Here is a 19,983-nt window from a genome sequence, read left to right as displayed (position 1 = left end):
TCGCAATGGTAGGTAGGGCCAAAACGTCGATAATTAAGGTAAATTGCCAGTAGCTGACCCACTTCCAGTAACTGGCCACCGTGTAGTAAAAATTAAACGGCCAATTACTGAAAGGTGTCCAGTAATAGAAATTTTATGTAAAAATAAGCTCTGTTTATATTTAAAAAAAAAATATTTTTAGTAAGGGTGGCCATGGCCATCAGCTACTGGCAATTTACCTTACACTAAGTTTCTATTATATACCTGTTATTCCTCTTCTATTAAGTACCATATAAATACTGCAATGGGATAAGTAAGGAACAATTGTGCCAAACGGTGACGTCACTGACGTCAATGACAAAAGATGTTGGTCCATACATTTCTTCATTTACCTACTAACCCCAATCGTTTACAAATTGGTACCAACGGCGGTCTACGAAGTAAGCCCGTGATATTTTCAGTTTCAAGGGGTTCAACCGTTTATTATATGCCAGCGACGAGAAAAAAACAAGATGTTCCGGAAGGAGCAAAAAAGGGAATAATAAAATCTCCGCAGCCACGAAGGGTAAGTAAGATATGATACGTAATACCTAGGTATATAATACAGGTTGACACAAATTAAAAAGTCATAAAAAATATATAATTAAATACGCACGCTTTAATATTGCCTGTGTGGTGACGGGTTAAGAATTTCACCACCCCCTTTCTTCCCGTGGGTGTCGTAGGCTGGCAACCTGTCACTGCAATGTCACAGTTTCGTTTTCTTTCAACCCCTTACTTGCCAGGAGTGGCACTGAAGCTTTAGTAGTTTCGTGTGCTCTGCCTACCCCTTTATGGGATACAGGCGTGATTGTATGTGTAAATACGCAGGTGGGTGTTGAGGCCATTTCGTGGCACTTCATTCCTTTCTGTCTTGTTGTTATTATGTGTATTTTGTCTTGCCTGTGTTCACGAATAAATTTTTATTCTATTCTATTATATTCTATTCTATTCTATTAAAATCAATATAAATAACATAATAATTATTTTATAGCTAGAACCTCAGGCGTCCTTGGGGTCACTGCAACCAACTCCCGAGCTGACTACTTATGGAGGAATCAAGTTAGGATGGATCCAGGTTTGTACCGCAGTCCTTATTTCCAAATGCATAAATTTAAAAAACAATTTCACCACCGATTTTTGAGGATTATAAAGTTGATTTGTGAACGCGAACTCTTTTTAAATAATATGTGGTATGTGGTGTGGTTGTTATTGAGAACTTAAAAAATATGTTGAAGACATTCTAAAACAAAATCCTTGTAACTGATGTAAATGTGTAATAAGGTTTTTTTTAATATAAATAGGCTTACTTATAGGCACAGACTACATGAGGCGAAGACGTAGCCTACGATGGAGGTCACCTGTAAGGTTCACTCTTGATTTGAAGGTTGTTGGGTTATATGAGCTGGGAAGTACAGCCAGCCAAGAAAGTGGTTTACCACTTTTCGACTCTATTTTAAACACATAAGGTCGAAAAGTGGTAAACCATTTTTTTGGCTGACTGTACAGACGCTGCGCCGGCAAGGAATTACACTCCTTGTCCTCAGTTTGCAATAACTGTTTCTCCTCTAATCTCTCTAGGGCGTCCTAATCCCATGCCTGCTGAACATCTGGGGCGTCATGCTGTTCCTCCGGATCTCCTGGATCGTGGCCCAGGCCGGCACGCTCATCACCATGGGCATCATCCTGGTCTCCGGCGTCGTGTGCGTCATCACCACGCTCTCGCTCAGCGCTATTTGCACCAATGGAGAACTGAAAGGAGGTAAGTAATCCCCGTTTTCGGTATATTATGTTCCTCGGATCAAGTTCCCCATGCCTGCTAAATATCTGGGGCGTCATGATGTTCCTCTGGATCTCCTGGGTCGTGAGCCAGGCCGGTACCTTGGTCACCATGGGGATACTACCACGTGACGCTCGCACTCAACTTATCTTAAAATCTCAACACTGCTTATTAGGGAAATCCACAACTATCTTCTATTATAATTATTTTATTAAAAGGAGAATGTTTAATCTAGTTTACACGTGAAATGACGTGGTTTACTAGGGAAAAGGCAATAAACATGTCCTATTATATGTTCAACAAGGATTAGGTTGATAATAAAATCGTAAAATTTTGTCGTAAGCACTATATACCTGCTGTAAATTTGCAAATACTCGTATATTACAGTTTTACCTACTTCGATTACGTAATAATCAGAATATTTAGTGTCCCTTCCTTAGAAATTTCAATGAGAAGTGATAGATTAAACATTCGGCAGATACTAGTGTGACAATTCTGCAATGAAAATTCCTGAGAGAGAAGAAGGAATACGGCTTCTAGGCACAGCATTTTAAGTAGGTACCTATAAAAGCTGATAATCACGGATAATTTTCGCAGGAGGCGTGTACTACCTAGTGTCGCGGTCCCTCGGCGCGGAGCTCGGCGCCTCCGTCGGCGTGATCTTCGCGTTCGCCAACGCCGTGGCCGCCAGCATGAACACCATCGGCTTCTGCGACTCACTCAACGACCTGCTGCGGGGACACGGCCTCAAGATCCTGGATAACGGGGTCAATGACACGAGGATCGTCGGAGCCATAGCGTTGTTGGTCATGTGCTTGATTTGCGCTGTTGGGATGGATTGGGAGACTAAAACGCAGGTCGGTAATCGAGGAGGGATTACTTAGACGGTTCACTTGAATGATACAGTTGAGTGAATGTTTATTTTTCGGCTTCCGCGACTGCTACATGCCGCAGGCGCGGGACGAGAGATTGTTGAAGCCGTGGTATTGCTGGTAATGAGCCTGATATGCGCTGTGTTGAGCCATCCCAAATGTGAGGCAAAAACGCAGGTTGGGATGATAATTACAATAAAAGCTGGTTAAAATCCCTAAAATGTATTGCTTGTTGTTAAAAGTTTATATGCTTAATTATTTTCTTTCAGAACTTTTTAATCACAATGATCGTGTTAGCGATCACAAACTACGTGATAGGGGTCGCCAAGGGACCTTCGAGCAACAGTGATATCGCCCGCGGTTTCATAGGAGTAAGCGGTAAGCAGAGAATAGACATATCATACGGGATGCCCAGTAGTTAATAGATACCTTCTGATTAATAGATCCTTATCTATTGTCCCAGATTTGTAAGTTCACATTTTTGACACATTTGTTTTGAAGTATGTTGCGATGTGGCTAAGTGCGTTTTCACATTATCCGATCCGATATCGGATGTCGGACCGATATCCCATACATTACAGGCGCCATCTTGGATTTTTTCTATTGTAATCCGATCCGATATCGGAAGTCGGAATAATGTGAAAACGGACTAAGACGCAGGTATCGTTTGCCACTATGACGATCTATCTAGCTCTAACGATGAATTTCGAATTGGTTGAATCGTGTAGGCCCTATGTACAAGGAAGCGCATAAACAAATATACGATTTCTATCAACTTACTGAAATTTCATTTGAATCGAAATGACAGACTCTCTGCCACAGCACTAGTTAAAAAATAAAAATGAATGATAAATGACATAATAAGTAAATCCTGCGTGATAAATTAATATCGTAAAATACTCACTAACGAAGATCCGCAAAAATGTAACATGTGTTAGATTATGTTTAAAGTAAGCGAAATATTGTTTTTAAGTACTTGATTGTTTTAAATATTATTACAGGATTTTATTTAAAATTTCATTAGGTTGCGCGAGTTTACGTTTTGTGGACGCTGTCATGTGTCAAAAAGAGGTTCTTACAGCTCTGGGACAATAATAGATCTTTTCTATAATTTGAAAAAAAAAAGCTATTTGCACTTCTTCGATCGCTATCTACTTAGTCCCTCCGATCCGATTTTTCGCTATGACGTGACCCAAATGGCCGATTCCAACCTTCATTGACACTAGAAACTATGACTACGGTTTTTTAGATTACCTATCACATTTTAATTTAATATCAGTTTGTAACCATAACCGAGCTAAAACTATAATAATCAAATTTATTTTTATTCTTAAGTAATTGTTTTTGTGTCGTTGGCGTACGTACCGCCACTAAACTTAGATTTAGTCAGGTCCTGACAGAAAACCAGCGCTGCGGGTTGTCGTGGCATCATGCTGAGCGGGGGTCCTTATTAGCGTGCATTGTTATCTTTGTTTGCATGCCTTCTTTTGTAACTATGCTGTGACGTTAAACAAATGAATTCTATTCCATTCTAATGGCCGCTGTACACATGGGGCCAACGGTTGGACCAACCCTTGGAGCAGCCCCTTGGCCGAGATAAGAGTCGCTGTTTACACATTGGTGAACCAATCACTTGGCATTGGCCCTTCATAAAAGATGGACGTAGAATGGAAAAGGCTAGGTAATTCTAGGTCATTCACGTTGTCAGCAAAATTTAATTAATAAATAATAACCTCGTGATGAAATTAACTTAATTATCTGAAAAATTAACAATTTTTTGAATATTCTGATAAGCACATTTATCTTTTATAGCAATACATTAAACATTTGCAAGGATATTGTATTTCCTAGAATCAACACTATTATTGGCATAGATAAACTTATTATTTTCGTAAATCTTTCACTACTGTCCTCTCTGACGGCTGACGACAAACTCAATGAGGCGACAAAGTGTAAACGCAGTTGGCCATTGGCGCCAAGATCCTTTGATGTGTGGACAAAAAACCGACACCAGTCGGTTGGCCGGCCAGCGCTGGCGCCAACTGCCAACGTACGGCCAAGTAGCCCTCTACATGCACGCTTGGCCAAGGGGTTGGTCGAAAGGTTGGTCCAACCGTTGGCCCCATGTGTACAGCGGCCTTTATGGATCTATCCACGTTTCAGCGGAGACTATGAAGGAGAACTCAGTGCCCAATTTCCGCTACGCTGAGGACGTGCATCACAACGTGTTCACCGTGTTCGCGATGTACTTCCCGGCCGTCACCGGCGTGCAGGCCGGCGCTAACATATGTGGCGACTTGAGGGTAGGGTAAACTCATCTTTCGGTGACACGCGTAATTCGGTGATACAAGCTTTGAAGCACTATTCCGAAAGACAATTTTTGGTTATTTCACCGAATTAGGCGTGTCACCGAATGAGGCGAGTTTACCCTACTTAAAAAAGACATTCCTTTATTTAAAGAAACAATACTGCAAAAAAGATTTTCTAAAACTCGCTGTTTTATTATGCTAATCGATAGCATATTATTCAGGATAAAATTTCTTTAATAAACATTTGGTCTTAAAAATAATAAAAACATTAAAAACGATTGTTAAATTTAAGATTAACTTTATTTTAGTTACTATCAATTTACACCATATCCATAGCGAATTTTTGAAAATCTTTGAATTCAGTTTTGTTACAGAATATGAAGCCAGACTTTAGTTTCAGGAAGGTTGTCAACCACGACGTGTCGTGTTGTGTTCTGGCTTATTTCTTCGAAAACAATGACATTATCTAAAAAATGCAATAAGTAACGTGTTCAAATTTACTGAAAACTATTGTAATTACTTACCAAAACATCGTATAATACGATTGTGAGTGTAGAAAATGTAGAAATCCTCGGTATAACCTTTGAGATCTTTCTTCACTGATACATAGATTAACTTGACATGTATTAACGTTAAGTTTTTCACAGAATCCCGCCACCGCCATCCCAAAAGGCACGTTACTGGCGCTTTTAATCTCCATGTGTTCGTACGCGCTCATCGCACTGCTGTGCGGCGCAGGCGCGCTGCGCGACGCCAGTGGAGACGCCAGCAACGTCACGAAAGCTGCGCTCGCCGCCTGCGCACCTAACTGTGAATATGGACTGCATAATGATTATGAAGTAATTGGTCCAACAATACTTACCAGATTTTTTTTTTTTTTTTTTTCATGAAAGTTTAAGTTATATTTTCCAAAAATTTCGTCTACATTCGTTTGCCCGAGATTGCTTGATTCAGATACCGGTCAGCCAATCGCTTCTGGTAAACCGTATGCGACTCCTTGACATGCGATTGCGGGTCTGTAACATACCCAAATAATATGAAATTCATGGAGTCCAATAAAATAGTGCTTGCCACAAGCATTTTGGAAACTGATTATAATACACACATTGGGATAGGATAGGACCTTCTTTTCAAAACTTTGCTTACCGCGTCACAATTACGACATCATCTATGACTATGACCACTATCGACTAAACGACGACGACCTGACCATATTCACATCTAAAATTACGGGCACAGCATATTTACAAGAAGACTACACATTTTGACTACCACACGGTTTAATTATGCTTTCAGATAATGCAAAAAATGTCGTTGTGGGCGCCGTTGATCTACGGCGGGTGCTGGGCGGCCACTCTTTCCACGGCGCTGACCAACCTGCTGTCCGTCCCGCGGCTCATCCAGGCGCTGGGCATCGACCACATCTACCCTGGCCTCATCTTCTTCTCCAAGCCCTATGGCAAACATGGAGAACCATATCGAGGATATGTGCTAACCTTCTTAGTGTCACTGCTCTTTTTGCTTATCGGTAATTTATCTGAAGTTTTAGGGTGGAAATCTACTAACATTAATAATTCCTTAACTTTAATGTACCGTTGTAAATTTCCAGCCGACCTGAACGCCATCGCGCCGCTGATCACCAACTTCTACCTGGCCTCGTACGCGCTCATCAACTTCTGCACCTTCCACGCGGCCTTCGTTCACCACATCAGCTGGCGGCCTACTTTTCGAGTAAATATACTTCTGTATAAAATTCAATATACCTTGCCGCGCTATGTAAATGTCATATCATATGCCTCGCACGTATGACCACCCCGCGATACCCAATCCATTTAAATCCTTTGGCAGAGAGACGATAAATCTTGTATGGATCGAAGTGAGTGCTGGGCCATCAAGAAGAAGGATGAGAGAAATCTGAATCATGAGACGAGATCATGATGAGAGAAGTCATGTGAATGAAATGAGAATATAGCGATGGATGTGTGGTGTGACAAGACTGGATAGGATTCGGAATGAGTATATAAGAGGAAGCCTGAGAGTGGCGCCAGTGACAGAGAAGGTGAAAGGAAGTGTAATGGGATTCCACTACCCTTGTATAAGATAATTCATAAATAATACGATTATTATAAGATAATTAATAAATAATACGAAATAAAAATGAAAGATTCACCTTTCCGTGATCGTTATAACGTAGGTATTCTATCAGAAAAATTTTTAAGAAAAAAAAAACCGCCGCCTTTGGCCTTTGGGGTTCTGGTGAAAGCTACTTGCGAATGTTGGATTAAGGTAATGGCGCCTATTAACGTGGTACTTAAGGAAGATTTTAAAAGATTCCAAAAAATTAAGGGTATCAAAGCTCATTTAACGACCACAAATATTTTTTTTATGGAAGAGTATTTATTGAACTCTTAGTTTTGAAGATTTTTGGACCATTTTAGTTTATTAAATCTCATAAAATAATTATTGAAGCCAACATACCTAAATTTTCTATTACCGTGGTAATGAACAGGCTGCGGTTCCATTAACGCGAATTGAGATTTCATTACCGAGGGTATGAATGACAGTGTATTTCTGCCATCGGTAAATAGAAACCCATCTCAAAATTCGGAGCTTAATACCGACGGTTGAATATACAAATTATGACAAATACATATACTTATACTATCCTCCTTTATGAATACCCACAGAAGACTCAGTTTCACCTGAGAAATCTGTACTTACGGTACACTAAATGTCATATTTTGATACAAGACTAATATGTCGCTCGGTAATAGATACTTCTATAGGAACCTATTACCGACCCAAACAAATATTGCATCGATCGGTAATAGATTCTTATATATTCTATTACCGAGGGTTATCTGATCGTACCATCGGTAATAGGCATAAATTGGAGTATTATAAAATCTAATTCCGACCAATAAAAACAAAGTCATACAGATGTATTTTCATTACAAATCAAAATAAAATATTGCAACCTTATATTAAAACCAAGTTTACATAACTGGTAAGTAAACATCAGACTTTATGTCAATGTTTAAAAAAATTGACAAATTAACGGTTTTCATAGAAACTACGAAATCAGTAATGAAGTTGTTGCTAAAAATTAAGGTTTTGTTGAATAATTTTCATACCGCGTAAATAGTTCTTTGATAGCGTGAATAGATCAAGATTGAAATAACTGTAAGACATTATACAGCGCGTAAACCTAATAAGGGCGATAAATGAAACCACGCATATAATTCAATATTTGTATCATTAATTAAGAGGTGTTTTTGAATTACTCTTAATTTTCACCCCATAATGAATTTTTGATAAAATTCCCAGCAGCAATGTACTGTAAACGTTGTTGCGATGACAATCAATGACAACTGTCAACAAGCGTTTAACGCGAGTGTGTTTGCATTACGTTGCGGGCCGAATTAATATGTATGGATAAAAAAAATATTTCAATTTTAAGTAAAAGTTATCTAATTCCATTTTTTATGTCCTATACTCACCACCGTTAAGAGGTTCGCCCGTATTAGGTTTACACCCTGTATAACTGATCACTTATACTTAAAATAAAGCAAAAAGAACTAATATCACTACTTTAACTATTACTGTGGTATACCACAGTAATAGAATCTACTCACGAAATGGCGCATTTCACCGCTGTCTTTTAATTTCCACTTTAAACACATTCCCAGGCTAAACAATACGTAAAAAGTACTCAGAAGTCATCTAGAAAACTATATACAATAACTTAAAATGCATAACTTTCACCTATTTGCCATAATTATCACGTAAACTACTAAATGAGACTGGAGTTCACTTAGGTTTAGCGTCACGCGTCCGTATGACACAACCTCTTCTCGCGGCCCCGTGGCAAAAACTGTCAAATAGCGAGCGTCTTCTTTCATTCACACTCTCTATCGCCTATATGTGCGTTAGTCAACTAAACAGGCTTCCTTTGTGTAAGTAACTTTTTTTAGGAAATGGGTCGGTTTGCCTATAAAATGCGTATGTATTTGCAAATGCGGCGGTAATGGACGTCGATTTCGATACCCGCGTTGATAGCCGCCGTTACCTTATGTAGAAATGTGTAGGTATTTTTTTAAACTGCTTTTAATGCTTTAATTATTTTATGGCAACAAAAATCAATATACGTATACCGTTAAGGTTTGAGGAGTTTCCTCAATTCCTTATGAATCTGATTATAAGAAATCGAAGCTTGACAAAATTTGACTTGAAAAGTCAAATGTTACTGTTCTGAACTTAAATGCATGCTGTTCTTATAAAAATACCAAAGTCACTATAAGCGTGCCGTTCAGATTTGAGGAGTTCCGTTCTGACCATCATCAGGAGTTCCACTGCACCAAATGTCACTGTTCTGGACGTAAGTGCATGCTGTTCTTATAAAAATACCAAAGTCACTATAAGCGTGCCGTTCAGATTTGAGGAGTTCCGTTCTGACCATCATCAGCAGTTCCACTGCACCAAATGTCACTGTTCCGTACGTAAATGCATGCTGATCCTTTAAAAACACAAAAATCGCCATATGTATGCCTTTCAGATTTGAGGAGTTCCCTCGATTTCTCCAGGATCCCATCATCAGAACTGGGTTCTGAGAAAAATGGGACCAATCTGTATGCATATACATTCAATCAAAAAAAAAATTTCAAAATCGGTCCAGTAACGACGGAGATATCGAGGAACAAACATTAAAAAAAATAAAAAATACAGACGAATAGAGAACCACCTTCTTTTGAGAGATTTGAGGCGGCGGTTATTTATTTATTTAAACTTTATTGCACAGTTGGAAAAAAAAAGTACAAATGGCGGACTTAATGCCTTGAGGCATTCTCTACCAGTCAACCATAGGGCCAAACAGAAATTTAAAAAATATATTATTGGCCTATCTTCAAAAAACTTTACCTACCCAATTAAAACATTTTGCAGTTTTACAACATGTGGGTGTCGCTGTTGGGCACAGTGCTGTGCGGCGCCATCATGGTGCTGCTGAGCTGGATGATGGCCATGGTCACAGTCCTCATCTTCCTCGTGCTCTACCTGATCGTGCACTACAGGAAACCAGGTACATTCTCATGGCTAATGATCATAATCTCCAGCAAAATTGGAAGTGGAACGCATGGCATGCGTGGATCAGGGTCACATTCTATTATAGCGCTCTAAAATAATTCGAAATACCTATGATCTATTGCTTATGTCTTCATGCTTCGTGAATATATATGTATGCCTACCTTAGTAGTACCTTGGTACCTACTTGAAGACAAACGAAACAAAACTTCTATAAACCTGTCCCAAGGCTGTATTATTGACGGATTGTTCGTTTCGTTTCTCGCCACAAATTACCAGCAATGGCTTAACTTTCTCTGTGTGCTTCCAGTGGCGGATTGGGGCAGCAGCACGGAGGCACAGCGCTACGGTGCCATGTTGCAATCACTGCGGGAAATTAACCAGAAACATAGGTAAGAAGTCATGGAAATCCTTAGTCTTACTACTGATTGGCAAATATTGGAAGCTGGTGTAATTCGAAGTGGCTCGCGACAAAAACCCAACAAAATCGAGAGTGATCATAATTTGTTGCATATCGAGCAACATGCCTAATACACTACTTTTAATTATTGTGCTTCCAGAAAGTTGTATTTAGACTTAAACTGTTTTTATTCCGCGCCACAGTGTGAAGTCGTACAACCCGCAAATCCTTGTCCTGGCCGGGCCGGCGGGGCGGCGGCCGGCGCTGATGCAAGTGGCCGGTCTCATCACTGGCGATACTTTCAGCCTGCTAGCTGAGATCCATCAGGTATTCCCATTACAGTATACTTACTCGTATCATCATGTGATCCAAGACTCTTCAAAATATCCACGTTCTATTTGGCAAGCCTATAGGTGCACTTTTCAACAGCTTGTCTAATGTCCGATTAAGTTATCAGTCAAAATATAACGAAAAATGTTGTGGATGTGGAATTGAACGAGACGACAGAAACGACAGTCAGACATATATTAGTCCACTATAACGTTGACACGTTAAGATTTTGTGCGTTTTCAAATTATCCGATCCGATATCGGATTTAGGACCTATATATTTGAGCTGCTGGATGATGTGAAAACGCATTTACGAGTAAACCTTGAGTTTAGTGATTTGTATTTAGGTACCTACTTACTTCTCCATTTTAAAAAATCCCATAAGTATTTCACAATAAAACTCTCGTGACAGCACAGGCTATCCCCGGAGCAGCGTGAAGCACGCATCGCATTAACCTACCGATGGCTTAGCTCAAAGAACGCGACCGGGTTCGCCACGCTGGTGGACGGTACGAAGTTCGAGGCCGGCGCCCGGGCGCTGGTGCAGGCCGCGGGGCTCGGCGGCCTCGCGCCCAACATCCTGCTGCTCGGGTTTAAATACGACTGGGCGGAGGCAACCAACACGCAGGGCTATGTAAACGTTATACGGTAATTACTGGCTAAATATTTGAAAACCAATGTTCAACAATCTCTAACAATAATGTAGGTATGTGATAAAAAACATCGTAATGGAAGATCAAACCATACACGTAAATATGTACTAATTGTTGAAACAAATGAAAATTATGAAGGTCTAGAAAAATATTGTCTATCGCTGTATATTACTCCCCTTTTCCTGTTTTGTTTCGCAAAGCCTGAACTAATATGAACATGGCCTTAAAATTTTATAATAAACACAACTTACCTTTTGCGTGATGGTCGTTTACGTGTAAGGGTCCCCCCACATCTAGCGTCTCGCGAGCGTCGCGTCGGGCCAACTGTATGGAAAAAGTCGCCGCGTCGACGCGACGTCGACAGGGCGTCAGGCTTTGCCCATACAGTTGGCCCGACGCGACGCTCGCGAGACGCTAGATGTGGGGGTACCCTAACAAATTGTATTTTACACTTACAGATTGGCTTTCGAGCATAATCTCGGCGTGACAATCCTCCGCACGACAAACGAGTATCGTGCCAGCGATAGCGTGCCGCCTTCGGAGACCAGCTCAAGTTTGCTCTCCCGAGCCAGCACGAAGGAGATCCCACTGCTCATGTACCAAGACTCGGATTTCTCCTTCGTCGATACGTTGCCGCTGACAGATGAAACAGGTAGGTTGTTTAGGCCGGCAACGAGAGCGTGCCACCTCGCCCCAAAAGTTAAACTCTCCTGTCGCGATCCAGCTTAAGGACAACATTTTAACCACCAAGAGGGCACCTTATACTGGTCCAGAAAATCGACATTAAGGTTTAGTAAAAGTCGCCTGGTTTTCGAGATTTTCACACTTTTTAAAATTTTAGGTAATACTAAAATTTTAAAAAGTGTGAAAATCTCGAAAACCAGGCGACTTTTACTAAACCTTAATGTCGATTTTCTGGACCAGTATAAGGTGCCCTCTTGGTGGTTAAAATGTTGTCCATTCATATCTATTGAAATTTTAAAAAGTGTGAAAATCTCGAAAACCAGGCGACTTTTACTAAACCTTAAAGTCGATTTTCTGGACCAGTATAAGGTGCCCTCTTGGTGGATAAAAGGTTGTCCATTAATTACCGGGCACCCTGTATATGTTATGGTACATTCTAAGACTCTGATTTCTCTCTCATCGACACATGGCCGCTGACAGATGAAACAGGTAAGTTGGTTAGGCTGACAGCCAGAATTTGCCGCCTCAACCCACCAGTTCAACTCTCCTGTCGCGGTCCAGCTTGAGGGAGATCCAACATCTTATGTACCAGGGATCTGATTTTTAATTCATCGACACATAGCTGGTTACCTAGACCGGCAGCGAGAGCTTGCTGCCTCGCCCCACCAGCTCCCTTCTCTCCTATCGCGGAGTGTAGTTTGAGGGAGATCCAACAGCACATGTACCAAGACTCGGATTTCTGCTTCGTTGACACGTTGCCACTGGCAGATAAAACAAGTAGGTACGAGACCCGTGGATGAGTGACCAAACACTGACACTGATGGTGTCTCGCCTTCTATGTCAGTTTTTGGACGAAGAGGTTTCGCTTATTATTATTTCAAATGGAGTACCTTATACTTCAGTGAGTTTTGGTTATTGCTCATGACCCTAAAATAGTTCCAATATTGAACCGCGAGCTTAGCGAGTGGTTCAAAAAGTGGAATCTTGAGCGTTGCGAGGGTTTGAAGGCACGTAGATTAAACAAACTTTGCCACCGATTGAAACACAACATTTTTCACCACACCAACACAAACAAAATACTAACTGTAATACATGAAAATTAATCAATTCCATCAAATGTATTCAATATTTATTATTTATAAATAAATTCTTACCAGCCAGCTAAAGACATCAAGTCAAAATTTGTATGAAATTACTTTGCACTCTTGTGGATAAAATTCAATTTTGCTATCCGTTTTCGAATATCAAAATTGATCTTTACCAGTTGGTGTGGTGAAAAGATAGTTAAAAGTCTATTTATAACTATTTGAAATGCAATATATTTAGGCATTAACTTTTGCGAAATTGACAATAATATCCGCCTGTAATTTAACCATATACACACAGTGATATGCGATATGCAGTGAATACCTACAGTTGTCTATAATATTTTCCAGCAAAAAGAGAATCTACACACGGCAAGGATATCAAGACACCAAGCGACTCGATGAAGAACCTTCAAGCAGGAAGTCACCGGACGCTGGTGTCTTCCGGAACCTATAATCCCATGCAACTTCAGCACGTAAGCAATTAGAATAGAATAGAATAGAATAGAACTCATTTATTCAGGCAACACATCAGTAAGTACAAATCAATTAATAAAGTAGGATAAACACATCAAACATCAATAGATAAAATAGGACAAAAAGTTGCACAAGGTAAAAAGTAGTAATAACGATGTGAGGCCTAAAATGGTCTCCACTCAGCATTGCAGATGACACGGCTAGCGTGGTCAACGGCGCTGGTTTTCTCTGGAGCCAGCGGGGTTTGCGGGACAGCACACTGAACGGCACTGACGACGTAAATAAATATATACTATGTCTTATTTGGTTAGTAAATAACTACAAAATACAAGAATACATAATAGGCAATGCAATAAGTAGCAAATACGTGAATTGAGTCCGGAAAAACAATACAGAGCAGAAGGCTTTTACTACGTTTAAAATTTCATGCAGCAAACTTTTGTTGGTCCATTAGGAACGCTTTCAGTTTTGATTTAAAGGAACCAATAGTTTTACTCTCTCGAATTGGTGGTGGAAGATTATTCCAGCACTTTGTGGCAGCGTAACGAAAGCTACCACGAAATGCTGCGGTTCTGTGCCTTGGGCATAACAGTCTGATACCACGTCTAATATGTATGTTAATGTTCAATTTCTCGAATAAATATACCGGTTTTTTACTATTGCATATACCAAAGAGGAGCGTAGCAAAATGTAGTGTACGTCGACTATTCATGTTTAAAAGTTTATTAGTATTTAGATATGGGCTTATATGTGACCGAGGTGGAATTGGGAAACAAAAGCGTGCGCAGGCATTTTGCAGTCGTTGAATAACTCTTTTGGTACGTGCTAGCAAACAGTTCCCATATACTATATCTGCATAATTAAGTTTGGACAAGATAAGAGCTTCACACGAATATCCACACTAAGATAGTTTCGCACTCTGTAGAGAACAGTTAATCTGTAAAAGCAGTTTCTAATTGTTTCAATGACGTGGTTTTCGAACTGCAATGAGCTATCCATAAGGATTCCTAGGTTGCGGGCTTCCACCACCATGTCCACATTTTGGCCCATAATGTTTACGTTCGGGTTTGAAGCATTGATTCGGTTAATTTGTTTTTTTGAACCTAACACCAAACACTTAGATTTTGTGGGGTTGAGCACTAAACTATTAGTTTTTGACCAGATAGCTATACGATTTAGGTCTTCGTTTAGTCTGTCGACAGCCATTAGCGTGTCTTCCGGTTTAAATGATATGTAAACTTGGATATCATCGGCGTATACGTGAAATTTGCAATGATGTATGCTCTTTACAATGTCTGCGCTGTAGAGGCTGTACAAAACTGGGCCAAGAATAGAGCCTTGTGGAACTCCTCTAGATACTGGGAGCAGGTCCGACGATATGTTAGAACCATCATCGCCGCGTACTTCAACAATTTGTGAACGATTTGTCAGATAGCTCGCGAACCATTTTATTGAAGAATTGCTAAAACCATAATAAACTAATTTCGATAGTAAAACTGACGTGTTAATGCTATCAAACGCTCGAGAGAAATCCAAAAGTGCTAAAAGTGATCCCTTACCGTCATCTTGTGCAGTTAGGATTTCGTCGACTACGTCCGATAGGGCTGTGGAGGTACGGTGTCCTTTTCTGAACCAATTACTGCAAGGAGTGTTTAATTGATGTTTATGGCATTTGCCTAGACCTAGTCGAAGTACTTACATAGGGACCTATTAGTAATTTTCGTAGAATACTTAGACAGAAATACTTTAGCGCCACACAGCTAGCTGTGTTTTCAAAGCGGAATGTGAGCACTGCAGGCCGCGACGAAAGAAGTGGACAACCATCCGCCCACCAAAGTCGACACCACCACAGTCGACTGTACAGCTGGCGTAGCCGAATGGCAATCGTCAACGCCAGACGCTGACAGAAATGCAGTTTAGCTCTGTCGCGCCAATACGCAAGAGCGATAGAGATAGATAGCTACGAAATAGTTATTTTTCTACTTGTCGACTGTAATCTGTCAATTAGGACACCACAGACTAAACTATAAGTGCTAACTTTTCAGTGTTGGATACTCTATGGCAGTTCCGACTCAATTCTCGAGTCTCTATTAAGATTGGTCTATATTGCCTTGTGTCAATCAGTTATCTGCTACTGCATAGCTGTCTGGGGCAGTGCTGCTAAGACGGTTATGCTGGAGATAGAGAGAGCGCAGCGCTCAGTACTAAAAGTAATGTTCAAGAAGCCTTTCCGTTTTCCAACTGCTGATCTCTTTGTGTTGGCTAATGTACTCACTGTTCGCCAACTTTTTTTACACAAGATTTGCTTACAAACACATGAGTCATCTAGACTACTAAAAGATTACACGGCCTTATCACAGAAACGCGTCTTTAACCTGCCCACCCCAAGAGTTAACTCAGCTTTTGGCAAACGCTTTGGGGATCGCATCCGTGCGTCTACATACAACGCAATTAATAAATTATGTAACCTTAGGGTCTGTAGTCTAAAGGAGGCAAAAGTATTACTCTGGAATTTTTTGCATTCACAGAAATATGCTGAGTCAGAAGATTTCGTAGCTTCAACCTTTTAGTTTCAACTTGAGCCTTGGTTGTATAAATTTTACTTTTAAGTAGCTTTATTTAAAATTGTAACTAATTCAGTAACACAATGTAAATGGTACTCAGCAAGCTTCGTGGCCTAAACATGGTACTCGACTGAAAAGCTTTGTACTCGTATTATATCACGATTGTATAATAGATATTATCGTGAGCGTTTGTGCGTTCGGCTTCACACACTGGTGAGATAAGGCCAGTTGCGTATCGTTCGTCACGCAGCGTCCACGATTACTCTTGGCTGCTCTGCTTGAGCTTATAGTGCGCACCGCAACACATCTGTAAGTTTCCTGACACAGACTTACAGATGTGTTGCGACTTGTGTGAATGTGACATATCCTGTAAGAGAGAGCGAGAAAGAATTATTTGCCTCTCGTTTTCACGTGAAAAAGTCCAAAGGGTAATTCCATGTAACAGAGTAATGTAAGTGACCAATTATTTGCATGTTTTTTTATTCATGGTGCTAATTTAAATATCAATATATCTAAGGATTAAAAGTAGGCTTATCTAGAGATAAATTAAGACTTCAATTTGCATCATAAATAAAAAAACATGCAATGAAGTGGTCACTTACATTACAGTTACGTGGAATTGCCCCAAAGTCGCCGTGTGATTCAGTACTTTGTTAGCTACTTTAGGCAGACTCCTGCATCACAACGCAATCGTGTATTTTATGTGTAAGTACTATTTTTACAGGGAAAGTTGGACGCATGGTGGCTGTACGACGACGGCGGGCTGAACATCCTGCTGCCGTACATCATCGCGACCCGCGGCTCCCGGCAGCCGGTCCGGCTGCGCATCTTCGCCCTCGCCCGGCACACACGCAACAAGGCCGAAGCCGAGAAACAGTGAGAACCATGACAGAATTGATGAACATCATCCTCCCCACTTCTCGATCTTAGTGATGATATAGTCGAATTCAATCATTATTATACTTTTCTGTTAAGTAAAGGGTACCCTTACCCTACTTTGCACACCTTCGACATTTCTACGTCGCGTACGGAATAGGTATAGGTACATTACATATTACGAGTACCATTTCACATGCCTAGATAGAGTCTGTTCGGAGTGTTTGGAAAGAGTCGTGGAATGTATTGGACCCCACACATTTCACGACTCTTCTCTTTCCGAACAGACTACCTACGACAGGGCAATTTAGAAAATAAATAGAATAGAAAGAGAAGAGACGTATACACACGACGCAGGTAGTCATTTTACCAATGATTTCTTACCCAAACATGGTGATATGATATATTATAAAAATTCTTTGAATAGGTTGAAGAGTATCCTGTTGAAATACCGCATCAGCTACGCGTCACTGACCCTCCTGAGCGGCGTGGGCGACACGCCAGCGCCCGACACCTGGGACCTGTTCCACTCGCTCATACACAAACATTCATCGACTAGAGGTGAGTACTATCTACGGACACTGGCGATCAAATATTTATTTTTGAGAAAAAAAATCATAACTTTTTTATTTCTTTATGAATTTTGGTGCTTGTTTTTGATTTTATCATTGAGCTTTTTTTTTTACTAAATAGTAAGTATTATGGCCGCTGTACACATATGGCCAACGGTTCCACCAACCCTTTGTGAAACCCCTTGGCCAAGATAAGAACCGCTGTTTACACATTGGCGAACCAATCACTTGGCATTGGCTCTTCATGAAAGATGGACGTGGAATGGAAAATGCTAGGAAATTCTAGGTCTTTTACGCTATCAGCAAAATTTGATTAAAAAATAATAACCCCGTAGTAAAATTAAATTATTTGATATATTAACAATTTTTTGAATATTCTGATAAGAACATTTATCTTTTTTAGGAAATACATTAAACATTTGCAAGGTTATTTTATTTCCTAAAATGTACACTATTATTGGCATAGATAAACTTATTATTTTCGTAAATATTTCACTACTGTCCTCTCTGACGGCTGACGACCAACTGAATGAAGCGCCAACGTGTAAACGCAGTTGGCCATTGGCGCCAAGATCCTTTGATGTGTGGACAAAAAACCGACACCAATCGGTTGGCAGGCAAGCGCAAGCGCCAACTGCCAACTTACGACCAAGTAGCCCTCTACACGCTTGGCCAAGGGGGTTGGTGAAACCGTTGGCCATATGTGTACAGGGGCCATTACGCTAAGTGGATTAATATCAGACCCCCGACGCAAAAACGACGGGGTGTTATAAGTTTGACGTGTCTGTCTGTCTGTGGCATCGTAGCTCCCGAACGGATGATCCGATTTAGATTTAATTTTTTTTTGTCTGAAAGCTGAGTTAGTCGGGAGTGTTCTTAGCCATGTTTCATCAAAATCGGTCTACTATGTCGCGGTCGGGGGTCTTTACAAAATTTTAATTTTGTGGTTAGGTTAGGTTATGTCCCTTACGCCCTTTGAGACTACGGTCATCGAAATAGTTTTTTGGCTCTCCTGAAAAATCGTGTTTTCTCCCTTACGCCCTTTGAGACTACGGTCGCCGATATGAAAGAGGCGCGTTCATAGCACACATTCTAAACTCGTGTAGGTGAACGCGTACCTACCATGCTTGTATGAGTGAGATATGACAGGTCGACAAGTACATTAAATACTCATTGCATTGAATCGAATCAAGTAATAAGAATCTAATATCTATATCGATTATCTGTTCCAGAATGTTTAGTCCAGGAGGCTGACCTGAGGAAGTCGGAAGCGAAGACCAGCCGACATCTGCGCCTGCGGGAGCTGCTGTTCGAGAACTCAGCCAGCTCCTCCTTCGTCGTCATGAACCTGCCCAAGCCTAGGGAAGTGAGTAGTAGGAGAATAGGTTGTACCTTTTAACGCGTTTGCGTGTCGTTTTGGCTACGGTACCTATACCTAGTAGTTTTTTTTTATTATTATAAACTGGCCAGTGATTGACTTTAGTCTCACCTGATGGAACGTGACGACAACGATGAAGTTGTAGCTCACTGGTTCAGTAATAGCCTATTCACTCTTGACTTGAATACACCCAGATTGTTAAAATGCTACCGCTGATTTCAGTTGCCTACCAACTACTTCTAGAGTAGGTACCGACCAGTACCAAACTGCTTCAACTCAAGCGACGCGAAAGTTAACCAAGGTGTGTGTGAAGGTGTTAGGGTTGTAACCTAGCCACAAAATTAACATTAAAAAAAACCCCGACACAGTGGACCGATTTTCATGAAACATGGCTAAGAACACTCCCGACTAATTCAGCTTTCAAACAAAAAAATAGTAAATCTAAATCGGTCCATCCGTTCGGGAGCTACGATGCCACAAACAGACACACAGACAGACACGTCAAACTTATAACACCCCGTCGTTTTTGCGTCGGGGGTTAAAAAACACATATTATGGCAAATCAACCTGCTGTACCCATTCAGCAGCAGCTGTGTGCAGCTGTGTTTATTTTATACCTTTCAGAGTCTCCCGGCGCCGCTATACATGGCATGGCTGGAGATGCTGAGCCGGGACATGCCGCCGATGCTGTTCGTGCGAGGGAACGACCAACCGGTGCTCACTCATGAAGCTTAGACAAGCAATATAACTCCACAGATCGTCGTTCACGGTGGAAACTATTAGGGTAACATTGGGTATTTTGTCTGGGTAGACAAAATAGCTGCGGCGACAGTTGCCCGTGGGCACCTATATTTTAAGGCTGAATTTGAGTAATTTGCGTGTGAACTTTAGGCGTATCGTACTGTAT

At 40.8% G+C, this 19,983-nt stretch overlaps 1 protein-coding gene across 1 annotated transcript; it reads left to right on the top strand.

Moving 5' to 3' along the window:
• Positions 1-19,871, top strand: LOC125234010 (bumetanide-sensitive sodium-(potassium)-chloride cotransporter-like). The gene is made up of 20 exons (XM_048140189.1): positions 1-8; positions 441-544; positions 1,013-1,096; positions 1,600-1,780; positions 2,396-2,655; positions 2,940-3,048; positions 4,834-4,973; positions 5,627-5,818; positions 6,276-6,507; positions 6,589-6,710; positions 9,921-10,056; positions 10,369-10,450; positions 10,662-10,785; positions 11,200-11,435; positions 11,899-12,092; positions 13,561-13,685; positions 16,975-17,126; positions 17,554-17,687; positions 18,931-19,064; positions 19,701-19,871. Exons 2-20 carry the CDS (start codon positions 467-469, stop codon positions 19,809-19,811), a joined length of 2,826 nt encoding a protein of 941 aa, XP_047996146.1. The 5' UTR covers positions 1-8; positions 441-466; the 3' UTR covers positions 19,812-19,871.
• Positions 19,872-19,983: the final 112 nt, after the last annotated feature.

This window comes from Leguminivora glycinivorella, chromosome 15 (genome assembly GCF_023078275.1).
Source record: "Leguminivora glycinivorella isolate SPB_JAAS2020 chromosome 15, LegGlyc_1.1, whole genome shotgun sequence".
NCBI classification, from domain to species: domain Eukaryota; kingdom Metazoa; phylum Arthropoda; class Insecta; order Lepidoptera; family Tortricidae; genus Leguminivora; species Leguminivora glycinivorella.
The sequence above is the reverse complement of the archived record's forward strand: the minus strand, read 5'-3'. Positions and strand labels throughout refer to the sequence as shown.

Coding starts and splice junctions, on each gene's coding strand:
- LOC125234010 (XM_048140189.1), top strand. CDS start 467: ATGCCAGCGACGAGAAAAAAACAAGATGTTCCGGAAGGAGCAAAAAAG. Junction 1,097..1,599: donor TCAAGTTAGGATGGATCCAG/GTTTGTACCGCA, acceptor TAATCTCTCTAG/GGCGTCCTAATCCCATGCCT. Junction 6,711..9,920: donor GCTGGCGGCCTACTTTTCGA/GTAAATATACTT, acceptor AACATTTTGCAG/TTTTACAACATGTGGGTGTC.